Raw genomic sequence first — 22,762 nt, 5'->3', positions numbered from 1 at the left:
GGCTTCTGAAAATTATTATACAAGATGTAGCTGCATAGATATGTGATATCTCAATTTTTACAGATTTCCAATTTACCAATAAGGAAACAGTCATAAGGTGCCCCATTTGGGGAAAATGATAAAGAGGAATCTAACTTCACAGAATGTGTATTTCAGTGACAGTTGCATTTTTCCCTTTGATGTGTGTCTGTCACATTTATAAATTGAATATAATACCAAAGCATATATTATGAGGTTAAAATAATGATTTTATTTCCCCCTTCTAAAGTCATAAACATGTTTTCCTCAATATTGCAAAATGATGACTCGCTGACCCCCCCAATCAATAGATGTTTCACTTGTGGCAAATTCATTCTAATACATGTAGAGAGTCCCTGTGGCTGCTGAGAGCACTCTTAGCAGGCTATTAGGGATTCCTCATGGCACCCAGCTGATACATTCATTCAAACAAGTACTTAGTTAGGGCCCACAAGGTACTTAATTATGGCTAGACATTGAACAGGATACAAGGCAATGTAAGACAATTCTGTCTCCAGGATTTTATAATCTGGCCAGAAATTCAAAGGGAAAAAAAAAAAAAAAAAAACCCAGCAGTAAAGGACTAAACATTTGTCTCATACTATCTTAACACCAGGCGCTGAATAGAACAGGGAGACATAAACTATATTAATTAATCCATGTAACCGCTAGGGAAGTTGGCATTATTCCCAATTTATAAATGACACATTAGTTTGAAGATGCTGAGAACTTATTCAAATTCATCAGATAAGCAAAGGATGGAGGTGAATTTGTAAAAATCAAAGCTGATTTTTACAGTAGAGTTTCTGCTGTACTACTTCTCATATAAAACATAAGCAGCAATTTCTAGATGTAGGCAATAAATGCCTAAATGAAGAATATATGCTATTTGCTAGGCTAGATTAGGAAAAGAATATTCACTGTAAATGAGGAAGTAAAGCCTGCTCAGTAAAAGTTCAGCACAGATGTTCATTAAAAGACAAAGGGTCATAGCTTCGATAGGGACAAGACAACACATCCTAAATGAAACATTATTAAATAGAAACAGCTAGGCAGGAATGAGAAAAGCAGGTTCTGGTAGAGGACACATTTTAGGCACCCAGTAACTGATGTAAAATGACTTTGCTTGGATCAGGCTATGCCTAAAATTCTACATCTTAACAATTAAAGAGTGGAGAACAGGGCCACTTAGCTTTACTTAAGTAGTGCATTTGTTATCTGTGTCCTTCTTCATTTGGTCAAAGTTGTGAAGTGCCTGCTTCCCTTTAGCTCTGATTTTAGATCGGCATTATCTGTCTTCATGCAAGGAATCGTTTTGTTTTGCTCCTTTGCAGCCAACAGGAATCATCCATTGTAGCCATATTATCTCTCAAAGAAAACCTCACAGGTACTCTGCCATAAATTTCTCAAGTCCCTAGAGCTGAACAAATTCTAAAGAATATCTAGTTTCCCAGATACTTACCTGTGGAGACTGCAGTGTGCCAGAAAATTATGCTTCTTCCTTGAGTGATCCAGTGTTTATTCAACTTGAATAACCACAGGGTTGGAACAGTTATTTTCTGAAAATGATTGAGAATGGTTAGTTGAGATTAGTGTTAAGGAAATATTTGGAGATAATTACGGTAAGTAAAGCATGTCTGAAGAAGATGCATTTAATTGGCCTCTTCTTTCACTGAAGTGAATTTTTGTATATTTCTGTATTTATTTTGAACAGTCTCCAAATAGAAGTGGAAGGAGATTTCAAGAAGAATCTTCAAAAGTGCCTTTGTTTTGCTCTCTTGTTAAAGCCCTCTCTGTGTTAAGAACTATTCTTGTCATCTGGCTGCTGTGAATTTCAAAAGGATCTCCTGTGATAGAATAGTGGTTCCCCAAAGATCTTCCATGTACCATGGGAAATGTCATTGTTCCCAAAGAAGATAATAAAATCAGCAAGAAAATAATAAACATTCTCTCTAGGATATCACAGTTTTAATTGACTGCAGACTCAAATTGATTTTTTAATCTACAGACACAAGACAAGGTCAGCAACAGAGAAAGCTGATGTTGCTTTACTTTCATACTATGAGAGGCATATTTAATATTCAAATATAAACATGAAGCATAGTACTTTGAAAAGGACAGGATTTAAACCTATAGATATTAATTACACTTTAACATGATTTTTAAACATATTCTAACAAAAATTATTTAGAAAATATTTTGTTCCGTTTTCTTTATAGGCAATTAAAAAAAAACAGCTCCTTTTGATAATAGTGTAGTTAAAACAATATATACTCAATTTTTAAAGATAAAGTTTATACATGGTAAAAAATGAATATTCAAAGAACTAACATAAATAACAGTAATTGTTTCTCTACTCTTGCCTGTATTTTCTTCTCGCTCTAGAGAAGCAGTCCTCAATTTTTGTTTTGTTTTGTTTTAGCTGCTTCTTCATATTTTTCAAATATTTTAAAATAATATTTTCATACTGTTTTTCCCATTGATAGCTTTTACTACACTAATATGGACAGTGTAAATGTAGCTTACGTAATCATTTCTCATACAAGTTACCCTCCCCCTATTAGTACAGTTTTAAAACATTTATAACTAAATTCATATTCAGTATTATCATTAACATGACTGCCCATTTGTACTGCTATAACAAATATAGCATAGACAAAGTAATCTATAAACAATTGAACTTCACTGCTCACAATTCTGGAAGTTGAGGAGTTCAAGGTCAGAACTCCATAGAACATGTGACTGGTAAGAGCCTGTCTCTCTGCTTCAAGGATGGTGCCTCCTATGTGCTCTCACATTGCAGAAGGGCAAGAGAGGATACACTTCATCATGCATCATTCACTAGGACACTACTCCCTGTCCGGGCTCTGCCCTACTGACCTCATCACCTCCCAAAGCCTCCACCTTCAGATACCATCAGAGGTTATGGGTTTGGAAGGACAAAAACATTCAAACCATTGGAGTGATCATGCCATGCAAACATGGTTTCCTAGTTCCAGGGAGGCCTTATTTGTTCACTGTGAACTTTCACAGAATCACCTTATTTTGTGTCTACTACTTCAACAAACTAGCCAATGATTCCCAATAATGTTTTTCCTTTCCTTAAGATTTAGTTATTAAAAAAAAAAAAATAGAAAAGAGCTAACATTACCATCATATTAGACATAATATTTCTAACATGGAATTTTCAAATACCACTACTTATTTCCAGTATGTAAAACGTGCAACTATTCCCATTTTGGGCAATTGAAAAGCAGTAGCTTTTGAAATGAATAATGGAATAGAAAGGCCAGTGTTTTTGCTTTCTCACATTGTTATGTCTTTGTGAATTCATAATGACAGAAGCCTTATTGTTGCTCATTTCTGTTTCCCTCTTTGGATACTTAGGACTACTGGAGTTCAAATTTGTTCAAATTGACTTTACATCTTTTTTGGATTATATTTTTAACTAACATAGTTTAGAGTATTCTGTGCTTTCATTATTTATTCCCTAATATAAAATGTCTTTAGGAAAGGAAGATACTAACACTTCTATTTTGTTTTTATCAACACAAAAACAAACTAGTATCTTTACATAGGCTGTTTGTTCATAACCTTCATATTTTTAGAACTTAATATGGATATCTGCATTTTTATTAAACTATATCTCAATAACCACTATTGATTTACATAAACTGAAAAAGTCATTGACTTAATCAGGAAGATTTGGTTTAACTCTCAAAGAAAATCTTATTCTTTATCTCTGGCTACATACTCCATTCAGAAATTTGGCAGATTGAATGGCCTTTGACATTTTCATGAACTACCTGGTAGGTTCAATCATATTTTGGATTTCAAATAGCAAATATTTGGTGTGTTTGGGGTTTCAAATTATATGAAACTCTAAACCTTAAAAATGTTCTTTACTTTGCTCTCAAGAACATTTTTCCATTTGAAAGGTTGAACTTTCTTAAAGTCATATTTAAAGCTAATGAGATAGATCTTCTGACAACTGAGTATGGAGAGGAAATTCAACATTTACCAAAATGACAAACTTCTAGCATTGAAGCTGTTTCTTCGCTTGATATTTTTTTCTTTTTCTGTTGATTTTTAGTTGCAATTTTCATTGAAATTTTTGGTATTTCATATAATTTTTTTAGATTAATAGAAACCTTTATTTTATTTTTGGTATTGGAGATTGAACTCAGGGGTGCTTAACCTGAGTTGCATCCCCAGTCCCCTTTTATTCTTTTTTTTTTTTTTTTCTCCTTTTTGAGACAGCGTCTTGCTAAGTTGTTTAGGGCATTGCTAAGTTGCTGAGGCTAGCCTGGAACTTGTAACTGTCCTGCTTCAGCTCCCCAAGTCATTGAGATTATAGGTGTCAACCTCTGCCAATACCTTTCTATAGCATAAATATTCTGCCCTTTAGAGTCTATGTTTTAAGATTCAGTGGTTATTGGATAATGTTTAAGTAGGTAGTGTTGTTATTGTTAGGAGTAGCATCTTAACCATGATTTTGGAAGAGAGGAATAGTAATTTATTCAGAAACTCAATATATAACTTAATATTACCACTTCATTTTAACAAAATGAGCCACCAACAACAGAAAATTTTCTTTTTAAAATATTTTCATAGCTAACCTAAGGAACTTGAAAACAAAGTCTTATTATGGGCCAGAACTCTATCTTTGGAGTAAAAAGATGGTCTTCTCTAATAAATACATTAATTTAAAAATATTAAATGAGAAACTTGGATGATAAACATTTCAGTGAGTTGTTTAGAGTAAATGATACAAGTCAGTGTGTCTTCCTGATTTTTCTCAGTTTTATCCCTAAAAAACAATAGATGAGCAGGTGATAAGAAGGAAATTTTCCTTTGATATGAAAACTATTTGGAGCTCCTCACACTGTATCATACTGCTAGTCAGAGTGAAATGTGTCCACAAAAGCTCACATACTAAACTAAACCACCACTTGCCACAATGAGTTAATCTGTAGTCAGGAACCCATTTTTTAAAAATAGATTCTGTGTTAGAGCATTGTCTTCAAAACAAACAAAAAGAAGCAAAGCAAAAAACAAAAACAAACAAACAAAAAAACCCACAAGATTATTTCAAAGATTGTGGTGATCAGATCATAAAATGATATCTACTTCAAGTGTGTCCTTATTCTTAATTCTCACAAGAATAAAGACTATCAAAAGTCTCTTAAAGACAATCTTCTAATGCTTCTGTCATCAAGTCATCTTTGAAGAAAGGCTTTTAAAGGTTATCAATCAGTCTGCTTTATGACTGTTTTCAAATTTTTCTATGAAAGAAAATTCATGGTGTTCACAGTTATACCTGTTCCCTCAACTAAGGGAAAAAAGAGAAGAGATATAAAAAATATATATGTAAGTTTTTTAGTCTATTACTGTCTTTTATATTCTGACCTGAATATAAAATTACAATCGTGTAATTGTGCTATGAAATTTTGCTGTGAACAAGTTTGCTAAAGTAAACTATGAAACACGTGAGAGATTCAAATTAGTACATACTCTTTAAAATGGACCAAGAATGTCCTGGTATCTGTCTCCGGACCACCCTTTGACTGTGGATCATGATTGTACCACACAACATATATTGTGTCAACTCTAGTGACAGAAACACACCTCCATCCCATTCTTTAATTCCTAATAAAGAGTAATTCTCAAAGGCAAAGCTGATGAATAGGCAGAAATACATACAGTAATTTTCAGAATATATTTTTCTTTTCTTTTTCTGCCTAGAGTTAATGAAAACAAGCTATAAAACATTATTTAGCTAATAGCTTTGCAGGATTGATTCCTACTTTTGAACTTGGCATGGCATCTAAGAAATAGAGGACAGGCAAATTCAATGACATATTTCAAGATATAATTAGTACCCTGTACTGAAGATGAACCTGATCACTTGTAATGAAAAAATAACAACAAAAACTCGATAGTAAGAATGTTCATTTCCAAATTCTGAAAATTGAATTTTTATAAGTAGTACTACATCACTGTTATGGTTTGGATGTGAGGTGTCCCCCAAAAACTCACATGTGAAACAATGCAAGTAAGTTTGGAGGAGAAATGATTGGGTTGCAGCCTTAACCTAATCAGTGGATTAATCCCCGGATGGTATTAACTGAGTTGTGACTGGAGACAGGTGGGGTGTGGCTGGAGGAAGTGGTTCACTGGGGGCTTGGCTATGGGTATATATTTTGTATATGGAGAGCAGAGCTTTTCTCTCCCTGCTTTCCGATTACCATGTGAACTGCTTCCCTCTGCCACACTCTTCTACAATGTTCTGCCTCACCTCGAGCACCGAGGAATGGAGCTGGCCTTGTATGGACGAAGACCTCTGAAAATGTGTGCCCTCAAATACATTTTTTCTCCCCTGAAATTGTTTTGGTTGGGTCTTTTACTCACAACACTGAAAAAGCTGACTAAAACAATCACCCCAAATGGAAAGTATGTGTGATCAAAATAATTTGTATAAAGCTATGGTTTGTGTTGAGATGATTGAAGTATAAATAGCAACATTTCAGTGTATTTCAAGAAGTTTACTTCAGATAAGTTATTTTTGAACAATGGGTTTAAAAACAGTATTCCTCCTGAACAAGGCTTTTGAGGTACATGTTCGTTTTTTCAGCTGGATGGTTGCACACAGACTGGCAGTTGTTAGTATGCTTTACATTTTTCCGATAAGCATCCAGTGGAGCCAGACTCAAAACTCACTTAGTACAGGGACCATGTCTGCCTTGCTTATTGGAGCAACATGGTAACTAGCACTGGGTTTAGTACATTGCAGGTACTTAACACAACTTAAGGGTTTTGTTAATTAAATCATGTTCTGTGCAGGAGATTTGGAGCTCCATATGTTTAAAGGTCAGTGACTAGAGAAGGCAGCCTCTTCTGTGCATGTTCATTCTTGAAAAGTCAGTTTCCAGTGGCCCTTGAATGGATTCTGGACGGTTTTCATGAAAAAACAAGGAAGCACTTTATCATTCAAGGAATTTATTTCTGGATGTATATAAATCTTATCCACTCCAGATCAATACCCTAGAAGATAGGGAAATAGGCATTTAGTCATTTCCTTCCATCTCCATTGGTTGAGAGTTAGCCTCCAGCAATTCTAACATCCTTTCACTTCTGGCCTATATTTTTATCTGACCAAACAAGCTGGAGAAAGTCCTCAGGGAAAGAAAACAAAAGACAGGCGCTCTTGAATTTGGATATGCCAATATGCTGAAACATGTTTTCATCTGCAGATGCAAGGCAGTTAACATGGGCTAAGGGGGTTTGTACACCATGACCTTGTAACATGATTGCTTTCATCCAGCAAACAAATACTTGATGTCTGAGACAGTTGAGTTAATTTTTTGGAATTTAAAAATTGGTAGACCATAATCCCTGTCTTAGAATGCTTTTAGTGTGTTGGAGAATGTAGAAAAATAAAAAGGTAAAGATATTATTATATGCATTTACTGGTGGTGGTACCTACCTCCATTTATAACACAGCATGTTATAATCATGGACAACTTCTTATAGGTCATAATGATAATGCCTCAGAGGAGTCCTGAAAGACACTCAGAGGCTGGCCAAATGAAGAGGGGCCAGAGTTTGTAGATAGATGCCAAAAAGAGAGAGGTGTGAATGGGGTGTGGGGAAAAAGAGAAAGAAATATTTTAGAAGACTGTTTGTAAGGGCGAGTTTACTGAAAGGTTGTATATTAGGGAGAAGGAATCCTACATCCCAGAATCAGTAAATATGTAAGGAGTGAGTAGGTAACCCATGATTTGGGTTCTCTATAGAAGGAAGAAAGGAACCAGGGCTTGATGCAAAAAGATCAGCCCCTTTGTCAGATAAAAAAAGGCTTGCTTAACTATGATGAGGATGGGAGGAAAAAAGATAGGGGGTGTGTATTCATTTGCAATACAGAGAAAATAATAGCAACTACCTCAAAGGGTTGCTATGAGACCTAAATAATAAAAGGCACCAAAGAGTTTACCACTGTTCTTGGTATGTGATACACGTTCAATAAGGTTAGCTCTTGTCCTTTAAATGAAAACAGCTTTGCTTTGCTTTTGGCTTTGGAGGGGAAGAAATGTGAGGACTTGAAACCATTTCTTCTTCAACAGAACTTTACCCATGTTATGTTTATATAGGAAACAAAGTTGCTCGTGATGCTATTAGAAGATGTGCTAGTGGAACTGGTTGCAGGTTGAATGTCACTGCCTTGGAGATTGGGGGAAGAGCAAAACTGTACATAGGAAAAAAAAAAAAAAGAAATTGATGGTCAACATTAGGCATCCAGTAGAGGTTGTAAGTCATAATTTTTTTTTTTTTTTTTTTTTTTTTTTTTTTTTTTTTTTTTGTTGGTGATGCTGGGGATTGAACCCAGGGCCTTGTGCATGTGAGACAAACACCACCAACTGAACTATATCCCCAGCCTGTAAGTCAGAATTTTTCAATGATGTCAAAAACACAGTTGTGTGTGTTCCATTTGCAAAAACAATGAAACAGTGAATTCTAAGATGTATAAATGGCATTCAGGCTAACTAGTCATTTTATAGAAAGCATGTCATCATAAATATTGACAGACAGATAAACATACATGAAAAATTTTTTAATAACTCAGAAAAGGAATTAACTGAGAGGTTTATGGTCAGTAAAATGTATAAAGATGTTTTTTTTTTTTTTTAATATGCCTGATCATAGCATGAGTTACTTTTGTAAAACACTATAATTCTGTTCTGCAAATGACATTTTGTTTGAGCAGTTAGCAGTTGGTGCCTCAGTTTCAACTGACATTTTGTTACTAAACACAGTTCTAACACCATAAGGTGATTTGTCAATGGTAAGAAAAGGTAGTTTATATTTCACCATAGTGAAATAGCACAGACAGAGTCAGTTGCTTAGAACTCTGGAAAGTATCCATTGCTGTCAAATCCAATACCATTAAGAGTATTTTTTACAGTAGGCCACTAGGTTTCTTTTTTATAGATCAAACAATTGAAGAAATTTAGAAATTCCCAAAAGTTTGAAGGTTGTCTTTTGATTCAGTAAATGGCTCAAGGGTCATGCTTCCAATGAGCTTAAATACTGTGCAAATGACAAACACCATTTATTTAGGAAGATGCCCATGGAAAGTTCACATTTTGCATTTCTCTATTTTTTTCCTTTGGATACTTGGTATATCAAAACTAGTAAGAACTTTGGAATACTGTTTTTCCCTGTGAAGTCGTTTGATTCTAAAATCATTAACCTTTAATACTACTCTGGAAATTCTAGAAAGCAAGGTCCCTGTGTAATATTGGAAAAGTCTAAAGATAACAGAAATATTGAATGATGAATGCCTTTTAAATAGTAATAATCAACTTCCATTGTAGCTTCATCAATGATGAATAATTTATAACAAGGGTACAACTAAGCTACACAAGGATTTTGATGAGTATAACAGTAATAAACCAATTAACTGCCTAACTGCAGAAACTAGATGCTTAATTGCCTTATTGGCATGATACCTAAGAATCTGTGTCCAATTTCTTCTCTAGAAGCATTGAGCCTTCCTCCTGTGGTGACAATAAAAAGTTTTGTTGTGATGAAAAGAACAAAAATAGATAACTCTTTCTCTGGTTAATCATCAGATATACCCCCACACACCCAAATACACACACGCTTACATGTAGGAGCAATTTGATATACGGATCAATTATATATATATATATTTATATATATATATATATATATACACACACATATATATATACACATATATACACACACACACACATACATATAATTTTATCAGAGCACCCATACTATGTGTCTGTGAGAATGAATACACACATACATATATATTATATAATTACTAAGTGCCTGGCACATAGTAAATAATAAACATTGTATTATTATCATCATTGATATATTATAAATAGAACTTAATAAACATTTACTGAATAGAATAAATGTGTCCATGGCCACTTATGAATGTTATCTAAAACACTGCAGAGACACAAGTGATTTTCTCATCACTCATTATGTCCCAAATATTTTAGAAACAGTTAGCCATTTAGTCCTCACTCTCCCCCCATGAAGAATGTGCCATTCAGATTACCAGGAGACAGACTCTGAGTAAGTGACATACCTAGTTGCCTAGGGTTTGAACTCAAACCCTTTTACTCAAATTCCATGTTCTTTTCCTAGTACCTACCTAGGCTTCAAGTCTTGATGTATTTGACTTTAGAGATTTTGAATTTAATGCTTCTATAGTTCATTACCATAAAAATAATCAAGAAATCCACACTTGAGAAAATGTGAACTTATTTTCTGATTATTTAATTTTTTGAAATTAAATTTTATCTAATGACTTCCTTTCCATATCAGTTTATCAAATGGTTTTAATACTAGAGGAAGTAGGGATATCAACAGATTTGAAAGGAAACATGTTAGGGCCCCATAGTTGTCTTTTGTCAATAAAAAGCATCTAATTAAAAGCTGCCTTGCCCCTGGCAGTAGTTTTACTCAAACCTTATCTTATATGTTACTCATCATTTTAAGGTACTAGACCAGAGGTCCGAATGAAGTCCTTACTATTATTAAGCTTAATCTAGAAAGACGCAATAAGTGTATATGTTCAGACTGTGTGCATGTGGGAAGGTGTAAGTTGTGTAAAGGGTAAGTGATAGACAAGTGGAGGACAGGAATGGGTCATCATGGGAGTCATGTTCTATTAAGTGACAGTTATGCAGAGACCTATACATGTGGACTGCTGATGTGAAAGCAATCCAGGAGGCAAAGCCTAGACTACAGTGAAGGACCAGCAGCAAAACAATACAGCTGAGCTAGAGGGAATAAAGGAGATATAAAATGCAATGATGCTCTTAGGTACTTACATAACTAGGCTTAGTTTAATTAATGCTGGAATAAAACCTAGGGTGGGAACAACACTCTGGGATTATGGAAGTAGGGCAAAACAGAATTTGACCTTTGATTCAGTCTTCTAGTTAGGAGAAACACTTGTCAAGGATGGGATAGAGAAGAAATCAAAAGGAGCAAAGCAAAAACCATGGAAAGTTCTCAGCTGTGAAGGGCCATATGTTGCATTTATATGTAATCAATAGACTTCTCTTTAAGAGCCTCTTTTTTTTTTTTTTTCTTTAGTTGCTTCAAGATAGCAAGAAAGTCTTAGTTAATAAATCCCAGCAATGCCAATGTGCCCTCAAATCTTCATTTTAAGCCCTAATCAAAATCCAACTAAGGACTCATTTCTTTTTTTTCTTTTCTTTCTTTCTTTCTTTCTTTCTTTCTTTCTTTCTTTCTTTCTTTCTTTCTTTCTTTCTTTCTTTTTTTGCCAGTCATACTTAAGAATTACTTTATTTTACCAAGAATCATTTAGCTATTTAAAAATAAATAAAATAAACTAAACATTTTAATAACTTTTCTTAGTAGTACCAAAAGTCAATGTTGAATATGGCAAAGCAGGCAAAGGATGAATTGTCCTTCAACAAACAAAACTTTTCAAAATTGTATTGGCATAATGCACCTTTCATCACCACAGCAAACATCTAAAAACGCAAAAGCACAAACAAATAAAAAAACCAAACACCGATGCCAGCAAAACCTCACAAAGAATTAAAAGTAATAGCACAGAAGTCCCTTGCTCTAACAACAATTGTCAAGTCTTCATTTCTATTCTCATCAAAGTATTGAAATTATGAATTTACTTTTAATCATTGTTTAATCTGTGTTTAGTAATACAGGATACAGGAGTCTATGCCATATGACAGACAGAATCTCTATCTTCTTACATTAGTGCCCATTTTTACACATTAAGAAACATAGCTGGTAGCATAGTGTTGGCCAAATCTCAGTAGTGGCATATTTCCATCTCCCAGGGGGTGTGGGAAGACCCAACTGCACAGCAGTAACAATAAATCTAGCATATCCGTTTATGAAATAACTTTGGCAGCAATAGCAAGAGGATTTGGATGGAAGTGTATTCGTGGTCTTCCAGCTGGAAGATCAGAGCAGAGATTCTAAAGCAAAAGGCACAGAGTGGGATGGCAGATAGTGGCTGCTTGAATAAGAACAGAAGAGAGTTGGGGATCCATGCTGAGCTCAAGGGGAAATGCAAACAAGACTGTGGGTTTAGAATATCCCCCTGCTGCCCAGTATCAGCATGAGGGATTACTGATGCCATCTGCTGGATATACTTGAGATTTAAAAATGGAATCTATGCAAATAATACTCCAGTGTCTCCCTGCACTGTAACTTCAGTTCTTCCAGTGAGAAGAAAAATAACAAAAACAACAGAAGAAAAACATAGTAGAGAAAACAATTAATGAAAGTGAAACTCAGGTTATATTGTTACTGATTTCATATTTATAATATTTATTTGCATTGTATGTTGTTGTTTTTTAAGCAGTCTCTGTGTTAGCACAGATTTCTCAGACAAATGGGTGTAGTTTGTAGTATGAATTCATGAATCCCTTGCCAAAACTGATTCAGTACAATAAATGCTATATATTACATAACCTCTTTCTATACTTTATCAGAGAGAACATAGTGGCTTGGTTTGGGTTTTGTCTTATTTGTTTAACTAGTAAAATAGAAAAAAAAATTGAAATGGAAAAAGAAAACAAGTTCCACCATTTGGTCAGAACTATTATACATGGGGGTCTTACATAAAAGATGGTAATTCATCTTTAGTTTTTGTTTTGTGGAAATATTTTTCTCTCCTACTATCTATAGGATTATTGTGGTACCATAATTCTAAAATTACAAAGTCTCTTATAATGTTTGAATAAAATTTTAGAACTTTTAGAAATGTGTGGGTAAAGTAGCATTGATCCTAGTTTACACTTTCTAAAATGTACTAATTCTGTGAGATTTGCAATGGGAAAAATGGTTTCTGTGGTCATATCCATTTGGAATTAATACCTTCTAATTATCTTCTCCCAGAGATCTATGCATTACATAAGATAAAAATACAAAGAGTTCATATTTGTTGAGTGTTTACCATGTGTCTTTGTCTCATTTAACTCTCATTATAATTATGTGGCCACTAACCTTATTCCTACTGACAAATGAAGAAACTGAGGCTTAGAGGGTTGATAATTTGCTCTGAACCACACTAACAAAAATGGAGATAATGACTAACTATAAAGTTCATGCTTATAAATCTATAGCTGTATATTCTACAATATTATTATGTAAATTAATATTACCTATTATTATGACATTTTGGTTAATCGTGTTTCTACATTGATGTTAACGTGTTGTACACTTTCGGGAGTTGATGCAGTTAGGACATCTGCTTAACTTTGTTTAACCTAGTATTTCAAAATCAATTTGGTTATAGAATATTCACTATTTGCTGTGGTAGTGTTCCACAAATATAGTTTTAGAAAGGCTGATATAAGCTACAGCATTGCTATAGATGAGGAGCCAGGAAGAGAGTAGCTCTTTAATATTTCTCTGGCCACTTGTTCCAGAAGAGCTGCTGGTGTCTTCTCCCTAGGCCTGCCACTCGCTGGCTTGCACCTGACAATTTGGAATAGGTAGGAACAGGGAAGCAAACACCTGATATCTTTGCTGCTGCAGGTGCACAGAGCACCAGAAACCTTTGCATAAACGTGTAATACTTAGTACGTCCTGCAAAGGGTACAAGCTTAATTTAGTTGAGCCACAAGGTTGAGTGAAAAACAGCATGTTGCAGTTATTGTTTAGTCAATTAAATTGTCCTCTGCACTTGTAGGAACTGTTCCACATTTATTACCAGTGAGATACATGCTCTGGCACTATGGTTGATTTCTTTGCTCCGGATTGTCTTATATTTAGCACATCTAAAGATTTGAAAACGAATGATAGAAGACATGGTGATAAATTGTCAGGCTTTTCTTAAGATTCAGAAGTTCTAAAGTTCCTGCCAGTGACAGATGGTCTGTCCTTACTCATTGCTTGTCTTTCTGACAGGACTTGATTTTTCCCCCTTTTTTTGCTAAATTCCCTTAAAATAAACTCAGTTTTTTGGGAGGTGGGATAGTCTCATTTGTTCTAATCACATAACTATATATGGAAGTAGAATCAACTGCATATTCTTTTTATATTATTAACGTATATATGTCTAATGATACAGGAGAATAAAGTGGTAAGAGGGAGAAAAGAAAGACTGGAAAATTCATGTTTCCATTTCTCCGATGCTACTGTTATTTTGATAACCAGGCATACCAGAGTCCTCACTGTGGGTTGTTGTTGGTGTTGTTGTCATTGTTTACTATTTTCTTTTGCCAGCCCAAGCATAAAGTGATCTTCTAGGCAGTTTTTCTTTTGCTTTTTTCTTTTTTGTGTGTTTTTAAAAATTGTAAATGAACACAATACCTTTATTTTGTTCATTTAGGTTTTGTTTTGTTTTGTTTTGTTTTGTTTTTGACGTGGTGCTGGGAATCGAACCCAGTGCCTCAAAATGTATTAGGCAAGCACTCCATCCCTGAGCCACAAACCCAGCCCCTAAGCAGTTTTTCTTGTTCATTATGGTAATAAATATTATACTATTTTAGTTCCTTCAAGATTTCATTAAGATCTAAAACTTTTTGAAATTTTGTCTTTAAAAACACAACTAGTGTTTGCTAACTTCCTGAACATCTTTAAGAATCCACACAAGGAAGCCAAAGACCTATAAAACGATGTGCTTATGATGAAAGAGATTTCAATACAAACAAAACACAAAAAGAAAACTTTTAAACAAATTGCTAAATTCCTTTCATTGATTTTAAATTTTTACCAGTAAAATATAGGAAATATGCTGCTTAGGTAAAAATGGTGGGAAAGGAAACAATTTCTCCTCTTTCAGGTCTAACAGAACTGTTGGAATAAATAGAAAGACTTTGGAAATTCTAAGGTGTCTTAAAATAATTTCTACAATGTAGAATTCTATCCTAGTTTGGTACAGCATGACTTCGGCTTGCTTAAATGTTATCAAGGGGAAAAAGTTATTATTACTAACAATATTAATGTTAAAATGAAATATTAAAATAATATTTAGCAATATTAAAATAACAATATAATAGTAAAATAATATTTAGCAATATTAAAATAACAATATAATAGTAAAATAATATTTAGCAATATTAAAATAACAATATAATATTAAAATAATATTTAACAATATTAAAATAATTGATTTGGCATTTACAGTAGTTAGTTGTCTTTTTTCTCTTTAAGAGCTCAGAAAATTCATTTTATATAAAAATGTCTATCCTGAGAATGCTCACTATGCATTAGTTCATTTTAATAATATGTGAGAAGGATAAGCAACTTTATCACCCCTTTTTCTCTTTTCTTTCCTTTAATTCTACTGCTTTAACCTCTTTGAGGTTATGTATATTATTTGCGTTGTACTTCATCTACCTTAGTCATTTAAATGAAAGAACTGAAAGCCTACTGGATTTCCAAAGTTTAGGCTGTTGAACTCCCTGTCATCTTTTTATGCCCTTTTTCAAATATTTCTTTCCATTACTAATATCAGTTGCCTTTTTAATTAGTGACTTTTTAACATTGTTCACTTTCAGTAAGATCCAATCATAAAAAATCAGAACTCATACCATCTTATTGGTTATGCATGAAGAAGTTAACCTAGACCTAAGGAAATTATATTCCTCTTTTAATGGACATTCCTCAGATAATGAATGGAAGCATTAACTTTCTGTATACAACATTACAAACAAAAAGTTTCCAGCTTCTTTAAAACACAGTGTCACTATAATACATAGATTCTAGTTATACGCACACACACACACACATGCACACACACATACTGTTATATAATTAAAGGAACATGACATATATTTTCATTTTTAAGCACCTATCTAGTAGAATTTGTTTTCCTTCCCCAAAGAAAAATGTGCTTGTAAAAAAAAAAAAAGTCCTGAATATTCAATATCCATTGAAAAGCCAGCAAATATTGCATGATTTAACAATCATGCCTTTATAAAAAAATCACATAATGAAAAGTTACTCTAGTATTTTTATGAAAATATATTAAGATTAGGAAAAGCTACGAAGCTGAAAATTAATACAAACACAATGGAAATCAGTATGGAGTTTCTTCTAAAAGACCAGGAATAGGAACTACCATGTGACCCTGTGTACCACTCCCTGGTATTTTATCCTAAAGCCAGCATATTAGAGTGACACATGCATACCCTTGTTTATAAAAGCATAATTCACAATAGCCAAACTATGTCCATCAATGGATGAGTGGATGAAGAAAATGTGGTATATACACACAATCGAATTTTATTCAGTCATAAAGAATGAAATTGTCATTTGCAGGAAGATGGATGGAACTTGAGAACATTATGTTAAGTAAAGTAAGCCAAATTCAGGAAGTCAAGGGTTGTATGTTTTCTCTCATATGTGGAAGCTACAGAGGAAAAAGAAAAGAAAGGTTTGTATGGGGAGTCTCATGAAAATCAAAGGGAGATCAGTAGAATAGAAGAAAGGGACCAGGGGAAGGGAGGAAGGGAGAGAAAGGGAACTAACAGGGAATGATATTGTTATATTGCATGTATCCATGAATTTATAACAACAAATCTCACCATCATATACAATCATAATTCACCAATAAAACTATGGAAAAAGGTACATAACTGAGATTAATAAATTGTTTTACATTAGAGAAGCTAAATTAATTTAACAAATATACACCAAAAGTAATGTCACAATCTAACAGAGCTTTATTTCATGTCAGCACAGAAGAGAATAAGGGAGAAAGGTCTGCTCTAGACACTGGAAATATTGTGACCTCCAAAATGCCTCTGGCATGATGTCATACTCTCAGTAAGCTGGGGATAGCAGGCACACAAAAGCACATGAGAGATTTTATGGGTCAGTTTTAAAAGTGACATATATCACTTCTGCTTACATTCTATTGACTGTGGCTCAATGGCTTGTAGTTCTACCCTGCTGTGTGTGGACAGGAATGTGGCCTAATTGGTGTTCCACTAGATGAAAAGAAGGAATGTTGGTGATAATCCAGCATATTCAACCACATGTATCTCCAGTTGTGCTTAGACATTGAAGGGAATTCAAAATATTTAGGCCATTCATATTTTCTAATTTTTCTCATAAACTTTGTGTCTACTAGCTTGTTTTAGATCATCTAAATTTGAGGGAAAATGTGGGACTAATGAATTTAGAATAGCCTCACAGAGATCCAGTAGGAGACCTGAGAGCTTGAAAGACTGATGGAACCTCTAACAAACCCTTTCTTTAAAACACACATTGAACCATATGGATGAACTTCAGCTTACTCATACTGAATGGTCACATGCATCCAGTGCCCAAAGGAGCTCCCAATTGAGAACAAGAAGAAAATGGTTTATTTATTTACCAGCAATGATGTTCTTATAATTTTTTGCTTGTTTCAAATGTGTACAGCTGAAATATCTTACATTTTAATATTCCTTAGTAAAATCAAAGACAGGAAGGGGAGATTATTTCTCTGCTAACCCTAAGGGAGAGAAAATGGTGTAGTGGATAGAATCACAGCCTTCAATGAAATATTTACTTTTCTTCTTGCTGAAAGAAAAGATTAAGTCATGCTCCTTGGTACTATTTCATGCTTTCACCTGAAAAATTATTTAAAGTCCGAGTGTGAAAGATGTTTTATTGTCTAGATAAATTACCAATAGTTACCATCTCCTGCTTCATGAATGCTGCTGTACCCTGCAAGGGAGGACAGGCAATCATGCTCAGAGTCATTTAGGACAGCTTCTTGTTTAATGTCGTAGGTATTGTAGAGTTCTCCTAGCTTTCATATTGCTTAGTCTGACCCCATAGTTCATATTATCTAAACAAGGGTAATTTAAACTAAATTGAGTCATCTCTTCTATACCACTAGTATCATTTCAGTAGTACTTTCAAATCTATGCTACCTAGCACTTGGCTTTCAAGCCACCTTTTTCTTCTTTTTTTTTTGGTACTGGAATTGAACTCAGGAATACTCAGTCACTGAGCCACATCCCCAGCCATATTTTATATTATATTTAGAGACAGTCTCACTGAGTTGCTTAGCACCTTGCTATTGCTGAGACTGGCTTTGAACTCGCAATCCTCCTGCCTCAGCCTCTTGACCCCTGCAATTACAGATGTGCGCCACCATGCCTGGCCATCTTTTTCTTCTTAATTCTTCCTATTTCTATATTTTATTTGTAGGTTTTTCCCACTATTTTATGCAGAGACCTACTTTTCCCTTATCTGAATCTATGATATCATATTTTTTTTAATTCTAAGAGTTCCCATTTATTTTCTAATGCTTTGCTTTGTTCATAATTATTGTATTTTTAAAAATTTAGGACACAGTACTTTTACTTTATTTATTTGTCTTTTAAGTGGTGCTGAGGATTGAACCCAGGGCCTCACACATGCTAGGCAAGTACTCTACCACTGAGCCACAAGCCCAGTCCTACTGTCTATAATTATTGATGATGCATTTTCACAACTATTAATGGAAAAAAATCAGAAAATTAGAAATAAGAATTGTCACTACTGATATAAAGTAAAAAGTTTTCTATTTTCTTTAATTAAATTAAAATTTGCCATGGGTCATATTTCCTATTTTGCCTATAATTTAAATATATATGAAATTCAAAACTAATAATAATGTTCAAACTTAAAATGGATACTACATCCTCACTTCTCTAATAATGCATTATCCATATACTTCAGTAAGGTCATGAGAGCCAATATAATATACTTTGAAATAGTATGAAATTTATGCAAAAAATTAGAAGACAAAAATTAGGCAAATATTTACTTTAAGAAAATATCAAATCACATAACAATCATATATCCAATTGTATTTCTTGTGATTCATGCATCTTTCAATCGGCATTTTTCAAAAGAACAAAGAACTCCAAAGTACAATTAACATTTTATAACAATCCCTTGGTAGTTATTAATAAGTATCCTCATCTGAAATCATATGTTCAATTATTATTGCTAAAAATAAAAGAATAATTCCTTACAAAGCAGTTTTTTCTATTATATTCCCATGACATGAATTATAAGAATATGTCTTAGACTATGTATTATAAGAATTGATACAATAGAAACCTTGACAAAAAAGTTATCCTCAGTGTAAAACACACACACATACAAACACACACACATTCTTTCCTTTTTTGGCCTACAACAAGGGTAATTTAAATAAATGTTCAAAGTTAGTCAACCAAGATTGCTACCCACATGTTGTTTGCTTTCCCTTTTATATAAGTTTTGTTTTCATATTACCAGTGCTTTAAAGCTACTAAAATTTCCTACCTATACCTTAATGTTAATATACTCTTTTGCTTCTAGTATTTTTTAATCAGATAATTTTAGAATTGAATCTACTGCAAATACGCATGACACAAAATGTTCAGAACAGAGAGCAGTTTACCTACTGAAGATAGTAGCAAGCATATACTCAGTGAAGGAGCAGAAGATAAAATTATTGTTAGTGTCAGATGTAGAGAGATATATACTTAGATATTTGTTAGGTAGATGATAGAAAGTCATCAGAGTTTGTTGGAATGGGGTATGTGATTTGGTAGTTAAACTCCTATTAAATCACAATGCAGCATTCCTCATAGTTTTTCCTGTTGCAACTTATCTTTATCAAGGTTTCTGATTCATTATATTTTAAAATTTGTATAGCAAGTCTACAGTACATCTACCTGTCAAACACAAATGCTTTTGCAGTATTTTATTCATGCTTTTCCATCTTGAATTCAGTGGAAAGACCTTTCTAATATATGATTCATTTTGTGTCATTTACAAAGTATCTCCATTTAGTTTGGTTTGTTTTTTCATGATTAATGCTGATAGCTGTTTTGTTTTCTATTCTAGGTTGTGGAAACGAATTTGGTTGCTTTTGACTGTCACTGGATCATTATAAATGAGGTAAAGTCAACTAACCCTTATTAAAAACTCTGTGTCCTATTTTCATACATACAGTTGTAGCACTTCCTATAGCCTTGAATTTCTAGGAGGAAACGGAAGATGAAATAAACTTTTAGCTTACTGAGTGAATGCTGTTAAATAAAAATAGAATGAAGAGTTTTTTTTAAATGATAAAGGGCTTTATATGAATAAAATAAAGGGAGAAATTCTCCCCCACTGAGTATCTTTTAGCTTTTACTGTTGGCACATAGAGCCTGCTCAGAGATCATCCTTATGAAAAGTTCAGATCTTCTTTGTAAGCAAAGTGAATCCCTCCCAGCGGAGTGCTTCTGTTCCATTTATATTTTAATGTTGTTTCTAAAACTTTTATTTCCACCCCCATATATGAGGATTAAATAGTTTGGCACATGAATATGAATCAACACAGAACAGATTTTTTTCCCTTTTCATAAAGTAAAATTTAAAAAAAAAAATCCAGACTTGTCAAATTCCTTGTGAAAGTTTTTTTTTTTATTTTTGCCAAGATAATGCATAAGATTAAAAACATATTACAACCCAAAAGCCCTGTTAAATAATTCCTTCCATTAGCACCTGCCAGTCAGAATCAGAAAGGACAATGACATTAGCACTGAACAAATACTGTGATGGCATGAATTTGTCCTTCACAAGACATAGTGTCCTATCACTTGTGAATACAGTGTATAATCTATCTATGGATACTATCTATGGAATTACACAATAAGATGACTTGTTTTGTGTTAGGGACAAAATAGTATTTGGGGTAAGAATTTTGGTTTTTTAGTCAGCTATAAAATAGGTCCAATTCTGGCTATTAAACTTCTTAGCTGTTTCCAGAGATATATAATCTTCAGTACATTCATTCATACAATAAGTATGATAACATTTACTTCATAGGTTCATAATAAAAATTAAATTAGATATTATCTAATCTCTAACACAGTACCTGACAAATGACACCTGATAAATGGTACCAAAGTAATGATCATTTCCTATTAAAGTTCACAGATTGCTTTCTCCCATTACTTTGTTGAATTCTAAACATTATTCCTAAGTTACTGAGGTGACAAGGTTCACAGAAGATAAATGATTTGCCTCTTTTTATGCAGAAAAGTAAAAATAGTTTCTAGTTTCATGTTGTTTCTTCTACATAACACTTGGTTGATAGAATGGTTCTTTTTAACTCAGGGTAAAGACATGGAAATGTCTTACAAATTTGTTTTCGGTCTGACAAAATTTAGATCTGTATGATTTGTCACAGCACTTTTTATGTCAAATTATGATGTGCTGTCCTGAGTTTCACTCAGGCGATGTGTAGGTGTGAGGTCTGCTTTTCACGAAGATTTTGATGCCTTCTAATTTTTTCATGCCTCTGAATTTTCCACCTGGAATATCTGAACCTAAGGATGGAGGGAAGAGCAAAAGGGAAAATGCAGCATTTATCTGACTTGGTGTGGTCTAAGTAGACTGTTTCATTTGTGAAAAATCACATGAAAAGAATAATAAAAATATTTTCTTTTCATAACGCTTATAACTTAATTTGTTAAACTTATTGTTAAATTGTATTTCATAAAATACTGGGAGGTACAACAGTGCCTTTAAGTGAATATTTCCCAATTTAAATTGTGCATGTATTTACAAAATAAAACATGCATAAGAACAAAGGAATCTATCTGATGACTTAAGATACAGGCATAGAAGATTTTAGTTCTTTTTCTTCAAACATCAGTTTTATTCTACGAATTCTTATAACTATAAATAACTATAACCTCACTTTTGTTGTCATTGAAACCTTTTCCTCTTTTTCACCCACAGTCCTACTTTGTAGTCCTTGAACAAGGTATTTCTTTGGGGCAGGTCAATACTTCCTAGCCTTTGAAAAATACAATGTTCACAACTCATACCATTTACATTGGTTATTACTTTTATCTGAACTAGGAAAGATTCAGAGAATGACCAGGTTTGCTAGAAAAAGTATTACCTGCTGGCATATCCAAGGTCAGCACTCTTAGTTCCACATGATTCCATTCAGCTACCTCATTTCTCTGAAATGTGCCTTAGAAAATGACTTTCACCCTTTTCTTACACACATTTTTACTTGCTTGTTTATACACATTAGTAATAGAAGAATCATCATTTACTTTAGTTTCCATGAAAGTAAAAGCATGGGTTCCTCATATTTGCTAGAAAGCAAATGTACTTTAAAAGCAACAACAAAGCCCTCCAAGAACACGCAAATGTCCGTTCCACTGAACCTGGAGAACATGAATCTGTCTAGTTTGACTTTTGTAGCTATTATTTTGTTGCTAATTTTAAAATTGGTTGCAAATATTTATTTAATCTTATTGCACCAATAGTTTTTTAGAGCAGGGCTATAAATCAAAGTTGGCATTATGCATCATGATACAAATTGATGTAGAAACTTGAAAACAATATTTTTTTTTCATTTGCATTAAGTGTGCTATAATCATGAGAGGCTGTGCTAGCTCATATGGTGCAATCAATCATATGTTAGGACTTGGTAATGGTATTTATCTCCTCTCTGCAATCACTGGATCCAGCTTAGAGCAGCTTTTCCATATAAGTATTGTCATCCCCTCAGGGCCCTAAAGCAGATGGCCTAGCACTTTATTTAAGTTCTACAAAAGTTAGAAATTCAGATAGGAAGATACATATTGTTTAGAAATACAATAAACCTAAGCATTATGCACTCATATATTCCTGATAATATTTAACCTGACCTTTAAATGTCCTGATGTGATTTTACTGACTTAAAAAAAAGTAGTAGTTAAAA

At 33.5% G+C, this 22,762-nt stretch overlaps 1 protein-coding gene across 5 annotated transcripts in view; it reads left to right on the top strand.

The window, feature by feature from the left end:
* Positions 1-22,762, top strand: part of GRID2 (glutamate ionotropic receptor delta type subunit 2) — a 1,449,748-nt gene that overhangs the window by 852,520 nt on the left and 574,466 nt on the right. For all 5 annotated transcript variants that reach the window (XM_079153230.1, XM_079153229.1, XM_079153231.1 and 2 more), the window contains exon 5: positions 19,897-19,950. In XM_079153230.1, the coding sequence (XP_079009356.1) occupies positions 19,897-19,950 (54 nt within the window). The remainder of the gene's footprint in view (positions 1-19,896; positions 19,951-22,762) is intronic.

The sequence above is a fragment of the Sciurus vulgaris genome (genome assembly GCF_902686455.1).
Source record: "Sciurus vulgaris genome assembly, chromosome: 9".
Classification (NCBI taxonomy): Eukaryota; Metazoa; Chordata; class Mammalia; order Rodentia; family Sciuridae; genus Sciurus; species Sciurus vulgaris.
This window is presented reverse-complemented; position numbering and strand designations above follow the sequence as displayed.